The sequence below is a fragment of the Armigeres subalbatus genome, chromosome 2, assembly GCF_024139115.2.
Source record: "Armigeres subalbatus isolate Guangzhou_Male chromosome 2, GZ_Asu_2, whole genome shotgun sequence".
NCBI lineage: Eukaryota > Metazoa > Arthropoda > Insecta > Diptera > Culicidae > Armigeres > Armigeres subalbatus.
Window position 1 is genome coordinate 458,587,007 of NC_085140.1, and position 16,984 is coordinate 458,603,990.

At 40.4% G+C, this 16,984-nt stretch overlaps 1 protein-coding gene across 1 annotated transcript in view; it reads left to right on the forward strand.

Annotated features, from left to right (window-relative positions):
* The window catches only part of LOC134210508 (cadherin-related tumor suppressor), a 236,466-nt gene that overhangs the window by 29,173 nt on the left and 190,309 nt on the right, over positions 1-16,984 (forward strand). The window contains exon 3 of the mRNA XM_062686549.1: positions 8,174-14,069. Coding sequence (XP_062542533.1) covers positions 8,805-14,069 — 5,265 coding nt within the window. The 5' untranslated portion in view covers positions 8,174-8,804. The remainder of the gene's footprint in view (positions 1-8,173; positions 14,070-16,984) is intronic.

A 16,984-nucleotide genomic window follows, 5' to 3' on the forward strand; every position in this document is an offset into this window, starting at 1 on the left:
TCATTTCGCGGATGGTCCGGCGTTCAAAATGATAACACGATCCATCGCGCGCTGATTATTTATCTGCTCTACAAAACCGATTTTTTTTATAATACGTAAGCGAGTTGTTCCCGTAGAAAATTGCTCATATTAGTGATGATACCGCCGTTCTTGTTGTGAAAAGAAACTAACCTTTTTGGTTCGACACTTTGTTTTCATTATACCTTTTGAAGGTAATAACAGACTGTAATCAAATTCAGTCCTAATGATCAACAAGGCGTTGTTCCCCGTCGAATGCAGATAGGATGATTGATACTTTTCTTGACTTTTGAGCACTTACACTGGCAGATAGACATTTGCGCAATTGGTCGAGTTGAGTCGATTGGTGTAAAAAAGTTGTGATCTTCGAGCTTCCTATAAAAAGTTTCTCATAGAATGAAAAGCAAATATTTTACTTTATGTACTTTCATTGCAAGAACGAATATTTATTATTATTATTGTCTTTATTTCAGAGGCTTTCAGCTCTAGACGAATATTTAGTAATGTCTACTATCTTAACTCTCGGCCAAAGGTTTGGGTTCACCCTCGAAAAATATAGGCAAAAGTTTTTGGCCATATTTTCACCCTTTTTTCAATACGATTTCGGGTATTGTTAGCTCAATACAAAGAATATGAGTAGATCTTGCATCGTAGGTATTTTTAACTAACAATTTTCTTTTTTTATGTGCTAAAATATGACATCGAGATACACATTTTTCCAATATTTATGTTGTAAAAATATGTGCATTTTTCTCAAAATTGAGCACACAAAATTTCGAAATAAAAAGTGTTCCCAATTTTAATAATCTTTGAGATGCATTGATGAAATTTCGGCAAAAAAACCTTGTTTATTAAAAAAAAATCAAAATGTTTACTCAAGTGCATGGTATGCATCGGCCAAAAGTTGGGTTCATCCACTATATGGTAAAGCGGTCATAAATTTGGATTCACTCTCCTGATATGCGATTTAATTCAATTTTAGCCAAATATTGTCTGAAGTACAGTTCTTGGTGTATTGTTTGGAAAATAACTTTCTTCAATGTATATTTTTCCTAAATTTAAACTGGAACAAAATGTGAACCCACACTTTTGGCCGATGCATACCATGCACTTAATTTTTTTTAAATAAAACATGATTTTTTCGCCGAAGTTTCATCAATGCATATGAATGATGATTAAAATTTGGTTCCGTTCCACTTTTTATTTCGAAATTTTGTGGGTTCAATTTTGAGAAAAAATCAACATCAACATTTTTAACAAATAACTTTAACAAATAAAACGTGTACGCTAATGTAATATTTTAGCACAAAAAAATAAAAATTAATAGTTTAAAATACCTACGATGCAAGATCTACTTATATTTTTTGTATAGAGCTAACAATACCCGAAATCGGATGTAAGACGGCGAAAATACGGCCAAAAACTTTTGCATATATTTTTTGAGGGTGAACCCAAACTTGTGGCCGGGAGTGTATATGTTTATGCATGTCTATATGGAAATGTTTCAATTCACCGCTGTTTTCATGTGCATTACCTCAACAAATTTTGGCGAAACTAATTCTTTGCATTCAATTGTGATTGGTATGAGTGCAAAAGACTTCAAAAAGCAGTAGCCCAGAGACGATTAGAATAAATAAAACTAGAAAGAATTCACGAAGAAACAATAAAATATGTTTCATTATCTTGTTTCTTGTTATCTTCCGTTTGGAATGTACAAATAAAAACCTGCCTCAAATAATAAAAATACTTATGTCCATCTCAGAATATTTTCAGAAGACTTTGTAGTACAAATTGAGAATTAATTCCAGTAAAAGTTCTGATGGATTTATTGCAAAAATTCAGAAACACTTCCCGCGTAAATTCAGACAAAAAATCCTGTAGAGATTCAGGAAAAATTCTCGAGGAAATACAAAAGGTGAAATTCAGAAGATTTTTTACAGGAAACTTGAAATGGAGAACAATTTCCTATAAACATTCCAAGTTCTTTCTCTTTGAACTTTTCTGTTGAAGTTTGGAAGATTTTTTCATTGAGAAGAGTTTTTCATGGAAATTCAGAAAAATGTCTCGTGGGAAGTCAGAATAATTTTTCGTTAAGATTACAAAGAAGATTAAAGGGTTTTCAGATCAAAGCATTTATCAAACAGTTGATGGGTTTGATAGATATCACTAATACAATACATGGATATTTTTCGTTGTTAGGATATATCATTTAAGATACGGTCGATCTTGAAGATCTAATGATCTGAACTCCAATAAGTTTTAAGATTAGTTCTGACTGAAGACATTTGAAAAAGTAATGAATGGAATCACATCGATTCAAAGGACTCTCTGCGATAGTTTTGTTCTGAGCTCCAGGGCAAACGATGACTGAAATTGCGATTTTAGCGCGTTTACCGTTTGCTTTATAATGTTTGAACCATCGTACAAATAATACTAAAGACACACTGGTGGTACAAGGACCGTGGTATACCACGGTTACCGTGCGGGACCGAAATCCGTCCACCTCATGAGGTATCAATGAATTAAAGGGGGTTAAAGGTAATTAATGCAGAAAAAAATTATCTTATCTTGTTCAGATTCTTGACAGTAAGCTTTTAGGACATAGAAATGGAAAGAAGGCTTCAAAATTAAAACAACAAAAATCAAAAACAAATCACCACCCACCAAACGCGGAGTTTTTGCCGCCATTTTGTTTTCCGGTAGAGCATAATTGCATCAAAAGTAACTGTGATTTAATTGCTAATTGCGAATCATAACATAAGATAATCAGAATACAAATCGAATAGATTGCTTCTCAAAATGCGTATCGAACTATTCACAGTGGTAGTTTAGTCAATCAGACTGCTTCCATTTAAATATTTAGGTAAAAATTAGCTGTAAGGATTTTGATCCTTTGATTCGAAATCCGTCCACGGTGGACGGATTTCGAGTCAGGAGTAGTTGATTGTATTCATTATTTTATCATATTTTTCGTAGTTTTTAAAGAGTAAATGTGAAACACTTCAAAAGTAGAAGCTTTCATGCTCCTATGTCAATGACAAACGTTTTATTTACATTCGATTCCTATTTTCTAATGACTTTTTCATATATTAAGGTGCTTAAGTGTACGGATTTCGATGCCCCACGGTATATACCCTAGTACATATTGTACCATGGTTTTCCACGTTGTACCAGCATGGTACAAGGCGACACACCTGTGGTACAACTTGTACCATGGTACGAATACCATCAGTGTGTCATTAGTATAAGGTACCCGTTTCATCTATGCATATAATACCGTGTACGTGCACGTAATTTAAAATTCACATCACAGTAGGCTGCCAGTAAATAAAGTCGATTTCCTAAGTTTGACAGTTGCTCCATGACCAAGTGATTTGTCCCACGCGCAAATGTCAATTTTTTTCTTGTCGATTAATGAATCGATTAATCGTTGGGAAGTAATCGATTATCACACCGATGAATCGATTAATCGAAGTAATCGATCAATTTGCGACATCTCTATCTGCGTGTAGACCGTGAAAAGAGTAGACCAAGATGAATACACCACTAGGTGTTCCAATCTGCCAAATTCACGATTCAGCCATCTTGGATTTTAGTATGGGAGAGCCAGCCGGTTTGTTTATGTTTTGCACCGAAAATGAATTTTTCACCCCCGCCTTCTTCTCGTCCATAAACTTGGCAGATTGAAACACCTAGCTGTGTATTCATCTTGGAGTAGACCGAGAAAATGATGGACAATTATCCGTGAAGGTAAGTGCGAGAGTTCATCAAAATCTGGAATGTGACTGTTATGCGAATAAATAGCAAGATGGGACAACACAAGTGGGTTTTGATTTTCAAATTTCTAGAACAAAGCCTATTATTTTATCAGTTTTTCTTAAAGATGAGATCATTTTAAGCTTATTTCCGAAATAAAATCAAAATCGTCAAAAATCGACATGGGACTCTTATGCGAATCGCGGCAGTATAGGATCACTCCAAAAACGAACTTTTGATAGAAGGCTCGGAGACCCATAGTGTTATATACCAATCGACTCAGCTCGACGAATTGAGGTGATGTCTGTATGTGTGTATGTATGTATGTATGTATGTATGTGTGTGTGTACAAAAAAATGTGAGACACACTTTTTTGTACTTAGCCTTATCCGATTTGCTTGCAACAGGTTGCATTCGACACGGAATCCTTCCTCGCTATTGAAAATTGGCCTATTGCCATTGCGTTTCGGAGTTATTAGAAAAAAAATCAAAATCGATTTTTTTTCTATATCTGCTAGCATTGCTTCAAATCAACAATGTGAATTGATGGAAATAACTAGATCTATCTCCCTAAAGTCCAATTTTGACCTCTCTCTATGTGCTTTTTTTGTTACTCTTATGTGTTTTCTTGTTTTATAATATACGCGAAAGGCACCATCACCGCTAGGTGGATTATTCTGTTTTTTTTTTTTGTTTAATTTTGACATTTGATTAGAAAAATACAAAATTTGCCCATAGGGGGGTCCCGTAGCATAGTTAGCTACACGTTCGGCTTATATACGGACGGTCATGGGTTCGATTCCCAGCCCCTCCACCAAGCCCTTGTCAGTCGCCTGAGGTGCAGCCCAAACGGTAGCGCTTTGGGTAGCGTGTTTTTCCGACACGGCTGCCGATGACGACTGACAAATTGTTCTTCTCGGAGGCATTCCTCCAAGGTACCCGGATAAATGACAGCCGGAACAATGTAACGAGCAATTGGATACACGATACGGACAAAAGGACATAATGGACTCACGATCAGATGCACCCGGCAATGATAACAACAACGAATGTCTAAAAATAGATTCTGTGTGGATTCCTTACAGCAGAATACCACAGTAGATCACGGTACAGTAGCGGTTAAGAAACACAGAGTGCCTACCAAATAAAGAAAGGAATAAAAAAAATGCCCAGACTCAATTCCAACGCGTTTTTACTAGATGCCAAAAAAAACAAATATAATGTTTCAAAGTAACATTTATCCTATTTTAGGAAATGTTACGCGTAACGTAAAATTACAACACACATGATTTCCATTTTTCTGTTAAAAACTCGATGAGTACTACTCGCTCACACCATTTTTGGAAAGTTGCGTTTACGTCACTTTTTCAGATTACGGCAGTACAGTGGTTCAAACATTGACTTTTTCGCTCCCCTATGCTTAAACGATTGAATTTGACATTTTAAAAGGCTTCCAAAAATTTTAGCTTTTTTGATTGTAAATCGATTGTGCACGCTTCCTTTGAAGGTTGTATGCAAATTACTATCAAAATCGCCACTTACGCGGAAGAACGCTTCATAGACCAATTCCTGAGCTGAAAGATAGTTTTTGTTGCGAAAGGGTCTGACTATTGTAAGCAAAGTTATAAAGAAAACAAAAATGCTTATTATTGATAATGATGTTATTCTTTTACGTGTTAAATTAAATTTCTCAAGATTCATTATTTCATTAATATCACAAGCATCAATCTTCTTACGTTGCCAACGTAATCATATATTTTTTATCAGGGTTGGTTCGCTCAACAAAAGGCGACAAAAGGCAACGAGACACTTTTTTCATTCTCAAAATCGCTAAATTTTTAGGAATTTTCAATCACGTGACTTTGACAAGCAAATGCAATTTTTGTGACTGTAAGAGTTGTCTTAGGAAGAATTCAGTATGAGTATTAATGTAGCTAACAACATAGAACACATTATACGTAGTAGATATGTGTTATTTATGTATTTTTGGAATACAACTTTTCGCACATTTTGCACAATGTTCATAGCTTGGACGCCATTGACAATAATGAAAAACGTTTTCAAATTAGTTTTTAATCCCTGTGCATGAAAATATAGTTTTTTTAACTCTATTATAAGACAAATAAAAGTATATACTCTGCGGAATCATGTTTTGGTAGTTTTGGTCGTCATTTTGTATGGTGCCTGACATAAATATGATCATGCTCAGTGCTATTAATAGTACCTTTATTATGCGATTTTGTGTAATGGTTTCTTTCTTACACTATAAAAGTAAGTTGATGCGCTTCTTTAGAAGTATTCAACTTAATGGTCAATCCCTCTAAAAGTAAAACTGAAAAAATATATGAAAAAAATATGAAATTACCACGCCAATGCACAACAATATTTTCTTCCATAGTGCAATGACGACTTGTATAATTTTGGATATTTTTTAAGAGCCATATTTGATATAGCTGTTACTTAACAAGGTGCAAATCACGGCAGACAATCTAATACGCATATCAAAGTACAAGTAATTGACTTTAATTTAATACTTGAACTGTCGAGTCGAAACCAACTTTCCATATTTTATCATCACCCCTGTGAAACTTTAGGCAGGCCCTGACCTCTGCCAAAGTTTGTTTCTGATCGTAACTTGATGCAAATGGCTATCACTGGAACGCAGAATATTATAAACCTTTAATTTTTGCACAAAAAGTTTAGTCTCAAAGAATTGATGAATTAATGCACCATGCGTCTCCATTCGCTCCTCGTATGCTTATATGATGAAGAACATGTTTAAAGCTTGTTGACATAAAACGTAATAAATATTGAAAAGTATTTACATTACGAACTTGACGTTTTCGAAAAAGTTTGTCAGGAGAAATTTTGCTTGTGAAGACACAAACCTTGTATGTCGTAAAGCGGAAACAAATATTTGAAAATTTGAACACATAACGCTCGCATGGCCCCAATAGCCTTTCCTCTAAACTTCCAAGCACAATTATCCATGATTTAGATCTAGTGGAAAAAAAATCGTTGTATACATGCCCAAATCCGGAAATCGATGTACCCGAATGTTTCCTTCGGATCGAAACGATTCTCTCAACTGCAATTTGTTCAGCAGCAATTCAACATACTTTCGGGACAATTAACGTCAGAATTTTCCCGAAAAACATTCTCGTCTGAAATTTACATTTGCCGGGAGAAACCGAAGAGACTACCGATCATTTAAGCGCGACAACCGCCGCAACTGAAGCAACCGGTGTGCGCACAGGAAGCCTTCTTGGTCCGATGAATTCCTCCTCGTCGTCCGTCGTCGTTTCTCGTCTTGGGGGGAAACGCAGCGCAGCGCAGGTTCTCATCTCGGTGCAAAGACTTGTTGTTACTTAGCCCCGAGCGGTACTGGTTGCGCTATTGAGAAATTACATGCTGCCCTTTTTTTCCTCCGTCGTCATCGGCACGCTGGATGTGGCCTTTTGCGCAGGAGAGGGCTTCTTTCCCCCGCGTTGACTCTGTCCTTAGCCGTGCAGGAAAGATTACGTTCTAGATCATGCTATTATTCGATCATTTTTCATGCTTTTCGTCAACCTCCCCGTGAACGCGCCATCGTCGTCGGGTGATCATATTTCCGACTTTACCTCAGAGCGCTAAGGGGAAGCAGAAATTCTTGAAGAATGTTTTCCCTCAAGTATTTCGGGAGAGGACAACCAGCAGGATTTTTTCTGCAACAAATGTGTTGCACACACTCGCGTTCTTTCTTACGCGGTTGATTATGATGTTCATCTTCGCTATGTTCAATTATTTTTGAATTACTCATCAGCCTATTGAATAAAGGACAACAAATTGGTAGTAGCAAGTGTTTTTTTTCTAAATTGAATTCGATTGCATAAAAAATAGACCTACTGTAGGCAGGTACACGGAATGATCAACCATGGCCTAAACCTAAACGGACCACGATCATCGATCGTTTCCATACGACCATCCCGTCTGATCTGCTGGTGGTAGTGGTGCGAACCTGCGATCAACTTGTTTCATGCCGGAGCATAGCCTGTGTGTGAATGTGCTGATTTTATGCTGTGGCACCTCCGCAGGGCTCAGCAGCAGCTCGGCGGTCCGTGCGAGGTGAGCTTTTGAGTTGGATACCTACATGGATGGCCGATGGACGATCTTTGCGTTGTTAGGTTTCGAGGCTGAGCGTGTCTGAGTGTGCTCTTGGGCATATCAAGAAAGTTGGTTCCTTTTCAGCCAAGAGTTCTCTCACAGTTGCGTGTCGTTGTTGTTGTTTTTATTGCTATTGTTGGTTTTTTCCATTTTCTCGGGCATAGTTCCTTCTATGTGTTGTTCACTGTTATGTGTGTGGAGTTATACTTTTAATAATTTACAACAACAAAATTGAAGAGAAAATTTTGTCTTTCAGGATTGTTTCCCGCTCAGGTGTGTGTATCTGGTGCTGCTGGAGCAGAGAAGAGGAATAAAGTGGAAAAAATGATGTAGAAAACTTGAAGTTTTTAAAATTTCAAGAAGAGTGAAAAGGAAAGAACATTGAAGGCAGCAAGAGTGGCACAGTGCGCGGTGTCAAGAAAAGTTCAAGATAAAGTGCACAAGAGTTAGAGAAGAGAAGACAACGAAGAAGAGTTAGAAACCGACCGACAGTGAGTGAGAAGACCTGTGCGCATAATTTGTATTCGAAATGTATGGCCATAATGATTTTAATTTTTAAAATGAGCTCTATCGTTGACTGAAGGCAGCGAAATAATATGTGTATGATTGGTGCTGTAGATTTCGCCGAAAAGACCTATGGTTACGTTCAGCATCCAACACTTGAAAGTGCAGTGAAGTTAGAGAGCTATTTCGATATGCGAAAAGTGTCAGTCGTTTGTGATGGCTCGTGAAGTAAATGCTCGCGGTAGCAGAAACCAGTTACAGAAAATAGCTCCAGCAGTATTATGACGCACCATTTAGGTGGAGCTAAGAATTTGGGTGCAGCAAGCAGTGAAACTAAAGTTCGCTAGAAAAGTATCTTTTATCCGACACAAAAGCCAGATAAAATGCGGTGTGCCAGTTTTAAAATTGCCTTTTGGCTGCTAGTCATACTAGAGTTGTATGTCGCGATAGAATGCGTAGGCGCACATGGACCTGGGCCTGGACCGGGACCAGGTGTAGTGATAGGAGCTCGACGAAGATCTTCAAATGATGGTGCAATGCAATCGCGTGCCGTTGACACTCGGGTTCAATTTGAAGTGTTTGAAAATGAGCCTCGTGGAACGGTTGTGGGCTATATTCCAACAAAGCCAGGATTCACCTATCGATTTAATGAACCACCACGAGAATTTGTGTTAGATGCTATCACGGGTGAAATTAAAACAAATACAATTCTCGATCGTGAATCAACGAAAAGTGATCGATATGATCTGGTGATACTTTCCAGTCAACCAACGTATCCCATCGAAGTCCGAATAACTGTGGTTGATGTCAACGACAATGCTCCGGAATTTCCGGAACCAAGTATAGCGGTGTCATTCTCGGAGAGTGCCATCTCCGGCACCAGATTGTTACTGGATGCCGCTACCGATAGGGACATCGGAGAGAACGGGGTCACTGATGACTACCGGATTGTCGATGGCAACCACGACGAAAAGTTTCGTTTAGCAGTTACCACCAACCCAAGCGGTGATGTTTACTATCTACACCTAGAAACTACTGGGAAGTTAGATCGTGAAACTAGAGGCTCATACATGCTGAACATATCGGCAAAAGATGGCGGAGCACCATCACGATTCGGTTACTTACAAGTGAACGTAACGATCCTAGATGTAAACGACAACCCTCCAATATTCGACCATAGTGACTATATTGTATCATTGAACGAAAGTGTTTTACCCGGAACACCTGTCCTGCAAGTAATGGCATCGGACAACGATCTCGGGGACAACAGCAAAATAACTTACTATCTATCAGATACGGAAACACAATTTACAGTGGATCCTGAAACTGGAGTCATCTCCACCACAGAACAACTAACGTGTCCGCACCAGAACTGCCAATCCCTATCGCGTCCTGATGGAACATGTCCCAAAAGTTGCGTGTTCACGGTATTTGCTCGCGATCACGGTTCTCCAAGGCAAGATGGAAGAACGTACGTGACAGTAAACCTCGTCGATACCAACGATCATGATCCAGTCATTCGATTTCAGTATTTTCCACCAACAGGAAGCTACGCCACGGTAGATGAAAATGCTGCCAACAGCTCCGTTGTAGCAGCTGTGTCAGTAGTCGACATGGATGAGGGACTCAATGGCGATACCAGCTTAAGGATTATCGCTGGCAATGATCTTCACCATTTTAGACTAGAAAAATCGCCAAGTTTCTACATTGTGCGTGTTAATGGCGTTCTTGATCGCGAGGAGATCGGAAAGTACAATCTTACTGTGGTGGCAACAGACCGAGGAACTCCACCACGCACAGCAACTGCTTATCTGATTATCCACGTTAATGATGTGAACGATCACGAACCAGTGTTTGAAAAATCGGAATATTCAACCGTACTGAGTGAGTTGGCCCCTCCCGGGACTTACGTTGCCAGTATCACCGCCACAGATGAAGACACCGGAGTAAATGCTCAGATTTTCTACGATTTTGTTTCGGGGAACAACAATCAGTGGTTCAAAATTGATCCATCGTCGGGTCTAATCACTACTCAAGCACAACTCGATCGGGAAATAAACGGCAACATTGAATTGAGTATTTCGGCTCGAGATGGAGGACCAAATCCAAAGTGGGCACACACTCAGCTTAAAGTCACTATTTTGGACGAAAATGACGAAGCACCACAATTCTCACAGCCCCGATTAAACGTAACTTTGAACGAGAACACCAAACCACACACAGTTGTAGCGATCTTAACCGCTGACGACCACGATCAAGGTACAAACGGAAGCATCACCTATTCCTTCCATCCCAGTGTTGAGAAAAATTACCCCGGCGTCTTCCATCTGGATACCATATCTGGCCAGTTAACCACCAAGAGCAATCTTGATCGGGAAAAAGTTTCCAACTACAATATCCAAGTGATTGCGCGTGATCAAGGCACCCCGCCTCAATCTTCCACAGCAACGGTTTATCTCAACATCGAAGACACAAATGATAACAATCCGGAATTCTACCCGAAGCAGTACTTTTTGGCTCTTCCAGAAGACACCGCACCTGGAACTTCGGTCATTCATGTGAAAGCAACCGATCAGGACGAAGGCGTAAACGCATTGTTGTCCTATGAGATCATCACCGGCGGAGATGGATTATTTGTGATCGATAGCAACAGTGGACTGATTACTTTGAGGGGTAGCTTGAAAAAGTCCTCCAAGCCGTTGCACAAGATTGTGATAGGCGCGAAGGATAAAGGTGGACGCCGGGCTGAGAAGGATGCAGTAGTGGAAATCATGAAGGAGTCCATTATGGAAGAGATCGAATTTGATACGCTGAGTGGCTATGAGTTCCAATTGGTTGAAGACAACGGATTGGACGCGACGAATAATGAGCGCGAGGTTGGCCAAATTAGATCTAAAACTTCTCCTTCCGTGCGAAGCGTGGAGTATTCCATAATGCAAGGGGATCCTAGAGAAAATTTTAAAATTAATGCTCGAACTGGAATGATTAGCAGCGCAAAGAATATTGATCGAGAGATTTCACCATTTTACAGTATCACCGTTGCAGCAAGAAATGGGTTGGCTTTTGGACAAACAATTGTTAATATCACGATTGTCGATTTGAACGACAATGCGCCAATATTTTTGCATGACCATGATGAGATAAATCTACCCGAGAACACAGCCGTTGGGCAGGAAATATATCTTTCGAAAGCAAAAGATTCCGACTCGGGAGCAAACAGTCGGATCACTTACAGCTTGAATTATAACCCACAAAACCTGTTCAGGACTTCCGAAACAACTGGAGTAATCTATCTCAATCGACCGATACTGGTCGATCCCGGGACCGTTTTGAGTTTAGAAATAACAGCAACCGACAGTGGCGAGCCGCAGCTATCGACAAAAAGCACTGTGACAGTAACGATCGAAGACGTTAATGATCACACCCCAGTATTCGATCACACATCGTACGAGACCTCTCTGCTTGAATCGATGCCCGTAAACTCAAGGTTTTTCGCATTGGCTGCATCTGATGCCGATATCGGGTTGAACCAAAGGATCTCATATGCGATCATCGAGGGCAACGTGGATGGGAAGTTTGGTATTTTTCCCGACGGGTTTTTGTATGTGAAAAGTGCGCTAGATCGAGAGGAACGAGATTATTACTCATTGACAATAACGTGTACGGACGAAGGCGATCCACCGCGCAGCTCCTCGGTTCCGGTGATTGTTCACGTGATCGATGAGAATGATAACCCACCACAGTTTACCAACAGCACGTTCATCTTCAGCGTTGCGGAGAACGAGCCGGCGGATACGTTTGTGGGGAAGCTGACTGCCGTTGATCGTGACATTGGACGGAATGCCGAGCTGATCTATATGCTGTCGAGCAAGCAGGAGGATTTTACAATCGACTCGCGGAACGGATTCATAAAAACGTTGCACGAATTCGACCGAGAAGCGCTGGTACAAACGACCGGACAAAATTTTATCATGCTGGAAGCGACCGTGTCCGATAATGGATTGACCCGTCTTCGGGATAAAGTCAAGATAAAAGTTTTTATAACCGACGTGAATGATAATGCACCGCAATTCGTGCGGGCCCCTTATAAGGTCCAGATCTCAGAAGGATCATCGATCGGAACACAGCTGATTCGGGTGTACACGAACGACGCCGATGAGGGTCTTAATGGGGATGTGTTTTATTACATTGCCGAGGGGAACAGCGATGAGCGATTCGTAATTGATGATGCTACCGGTCAGATAACACTCGCCAAGGCCCTCGATCGTGAAACAGTGTCAATGTATAAATTAACGATTGTGGCCCATGATGCATCGATGCAGAATCGATTAAGCACCAGCACGACGGTCACAATCGAGATACTGGACGAGAACGACGATGCACCGGAGTTTACCCAAACCCTAAGTCAAATTGCAATTAACGAAACCACATCGATCGGGACGGAGCTGATTCGATTTCGGGCCACCGATATGGATCTCGGTGTTAATAGTCAGATTACTTTTTCGATCGCCGCTGGCAACCGTCGAGACACGTTTCATATCGATCCCATCTCGGGTAATTTGTACCTGCACAAAATGTTAGATTATGAAGATACACAAAGCTACTCGCTAAACATCACAGCTTCGGATGGTGGTAACCCACGACTATCCACAACCATTCTGTTCATGGTGAATGTGATTGATTCGAATGATAATCCGCCGAGTTTTCCGAACACCGCAATAGTGAGGCAAATCCGTGAAGGCATTCCCGTCAAAACTCCGATCGTGACGGTTACCGCCGAAGACCCAGATTCAGGTCCGAATGGTAAAGTCTCGTACGAGATTTCGAACCAGGACCCAGAAAACCGCAATCGTCATTTCGGAATCAACCCAACTACAGGTGTTATTCATACGCTGCATGCAATCGATCGTGAGGCAATCGATACCTACCGCCTAACGGTGATCGCGACCGATCAGGCATTAGTTCCATCGCAACGTATGTCCGCTGAGAAATTAGTCACGGTCATAGTGGAAGACATTAATGATAATGCTCCGGTGTTTGTTTCTATGAATGCTGCTATTTTGTCGATGGACGACGTTCGCGTGGGTGTCGACAACAGTCCTAATCCGGTTATGTACATCAATGCCTATGACGCTGACTCGAGCTCCAACGGTTTGGTGACGTATGAAATGACTGGCGGAAATACAGATTTGTTCCAATTGCATCGATCGACCGGCGCAATAACATTGCGTAAATCGATATCGAAGCCAGAGATTCGTTATCAACTTTCGGTCCGCGCAACCGACGAAGCCGTACAAAACGAGCGTAAAAGTAGTGACGCGTACATTACGATTCTGACCACGGTTCCAACGAACAATGGACCAGTGTTTGTGAAAAAGGACATGTTCGGTAGTGTGTCGGAAAACGAACCCATCGGTACGAGCATCTTAACTGTGTCGGCCTATTTGAACTCGGTGAGTGACATCGAGTATTATGTGACGAATGTGACCGGCGATGGAAAACAGGTGAACCGGTTGTTCGATATCGATACCAAGCTGGGAATACTGTCGACGGCTGCGGAACTGGATCGCGAATCCGGGGTGGAGAGCTACGAGGTGGAGGTGTACGCGATCGCGCTCGGTGGAATGCCGCGAACTACAAGTACCAAGGTAAGTGAAATCCTATTGATCTGAACAGCTTTATCACCCTTATTCGACCCGACTTTGATGCACCCATGGAAGTTGACCATTTTGTTCAATCAAATACAACGGTAAACTGTTCAAAGCCAGGGGTCCTCGATTATCTAAGAAGAGCTATTTCGAGTTATTATCTAAAATTCCACCCAATTTTCAATTTATCATATTCCCTGTGCGCATCGATCTATTTTGGCTCATTTGGAAAGGTACGGATACAAAACTGGACTGGGGAGACGCAGAGGAATCATTTCACATTAAACGCAGAAATCCGCTCTGGTCCATCTCGATTCGTGTTTTGCTTTCGTGTTTGCTGCTTTCGAAGCTAACTGTTTGACCGGAAAATAATTACAAACTATTACTCTTAAACATTCATTGTATGAAATTCGATTCTCACCCTAGCGACCGGGGCTCGTCTGGTTTATATGAGTGTACGCAAATAGCGTCAGGCCAAATCGCACACGCGCTCAATATGTACAACCGTGTGTATTGGCGATGGCGATGGGTGTTTTGAGCGGGTCTTTTCGTGCAGATTGATTCAAGCGCAGACTCTGGTATTCGATCCATAGTGAATAGACTGGTTCGTCAAAATTTTGTAATATTTCGGAAGTGGCATACTCCTGGTTATTTCCATCGTTTTGAGGTTTCTAATAACTACTATTTGATATTCTGAAAACTCGGATGTAAATATGTACATTATGTGGAAGATTTTTGATTTGAAAAATGTATTGGAGGTAAACACTTACCCTTCGATGGGACTCGAACACAAGATTGAGGAAATTGCAGTCTTCTATAAAGTTGTTCGGGTGGTAATATCCGGGTGGTAATATATTTGAAATTCATCCGCTTGATTTAGAATGTAATTGTCTTGTACAAAGCAGTTCGAGAGGAAAGAACCATCCACTTGGCGGCGCTAGTGTATAAAAAAATCCTTGCTAGGTGAGATCTCGCAATCTGTGAGGTTTAGAAAATGACCGTCCTCTACAAATTTGTTCACGTAGTAAAAGCCACTTTGGAAACAGGTTTAGTAGGGAATTCAAGAGCTTGGTCGTGCTAATGTGAGGGGAAATACTTGTTAGGCATTTGGAGAGATGCCGTTTTCGACAATTTTTTCGGGTGGTAATAGCCAATATAGACACAGTTTTGATTAGGAATTCAACCGCTTGGCAGTGCTAGTGTATGTGGAATTATTTGCTAGGTTAGATATGTAGCAATCTGTAGAATTGGGAAGTTGTCATCTTAATCAAAATCGCTAGAGCGGTAAAAGCCAATGTAGAAGCTGACTTATTTGATAATTTAGCTGCTTGACGGCACTAGTATATAGAGAAAATATTGTTCGGTTAGATATCTCGCAATCAGCGAGATTTAGGAAGATACCGTAGCGGAATTCTACCGCTTGGCAGCTATATTGTATAAGGAATTGCTTATTAGATTAGGTATCTCGCCATATGTTACACATTTTCTAGAAGCAAAATCCAGAAAGATTTGATTGTTTTGAATATTGAGATATCTTTCTCAAAAGTAGATACATTTCATAGAGAGCGCTATCCAGCAATTTAATTATGTTTGATGCTGCACTGCATGCACAAGATGATGCGATATCCCACTGGTTCACATATAACCCAAGTAACCATTAGCACTATATTACGCCATATAGGGCCACTATACGGCTGTTCTAAAACTTATAAGCATTAAAATGGCACTATATGGCTGATTTTGCGAAATATAGTGCTTATTGGTTACTTGGCAAGGATTAGGTTATTTATTGATCTGCAGACGAAGACTGAACTGATTTTTCCGGCTAAGCAGACCCCTTCTACAGAGTGATTCAGACCTTAAAATTGCCTAGCATACGAAGTAGTTACGTAGAACCTTCTGGAAGGTTCGAGAAGTAACTTTTGCTTAGACCAGCATATGCCAGTCATCGGTCGCATTTGTTGATCTTTAAAACTAGCCTATAGATTCGGTCAGCATTACAAACTGACCTTCATCACAATGATTCTCACCACTCGAACAACTTTGTAGAAGACTGAAACTTTTTAAATCTAACAGCTATCTAACCTCAAGTTTAATTCCTTACCAGTCAAACAATTGTACCTATAGAAGGCAGCAACATTCTAAATCTTATGGATTGCGAGATATCTATACTAACTGATATGGGTTAAGAACATTATTTTGAGCTTTTTAGTGGAATGCCTTAGTCGAGTCAAGTACGAGACACTGAAGACGGCCTTACATTTGAGGTCGAAATACGTATCTGTCAAGATACAATTAAGTGGTGGAATTCAATTGGATTGTATTAACTCGTCTTATGACAAGTGATATGGGTTGATTTCGTCCAACATCAACCGCTATCGGACCAACTTTGTAGAAGACAGCAATATTAAACGACCTCGCAGAAAACAGAGGACGGGCTTGGTAGTCATATGGCTACTGCTTCTGCCTCATACGCAGGAGGTCGTGGGTTCAATCCCAGGTCCGTTCCATTCTCCTACTTTGCATCTTTCTCTATATTTCTCATGTTCTGCCAATCGCTAGAACTGGAAATGGACTTCGATACCGTTTCCATTTCAATTCTATACCTTCAACTTGACTATTCTAGTAGTAGCTTCTAGAATTGGAAATAAACGAAAAAGCTCGTTTCCCTACATCCAATAAAAATTCTATCAGTTGCTTTCTCCTATCATTCACATTAGCAGCTCGTTAACCAAGACGAATCTCTACCCTCGAACCTAACCCAAAAATTCCAACAAATTCTGCATGAACTCGTGGCAAGTGCAGAGGTATATTCGGCTTGCAGTGGACGAGTGATTGCATCGTCATTTCCTCACCCATCCCTACATTGATTTGCATTCTGACTTGGGCAGGCGCCAGTGTGACCTAACAAATGA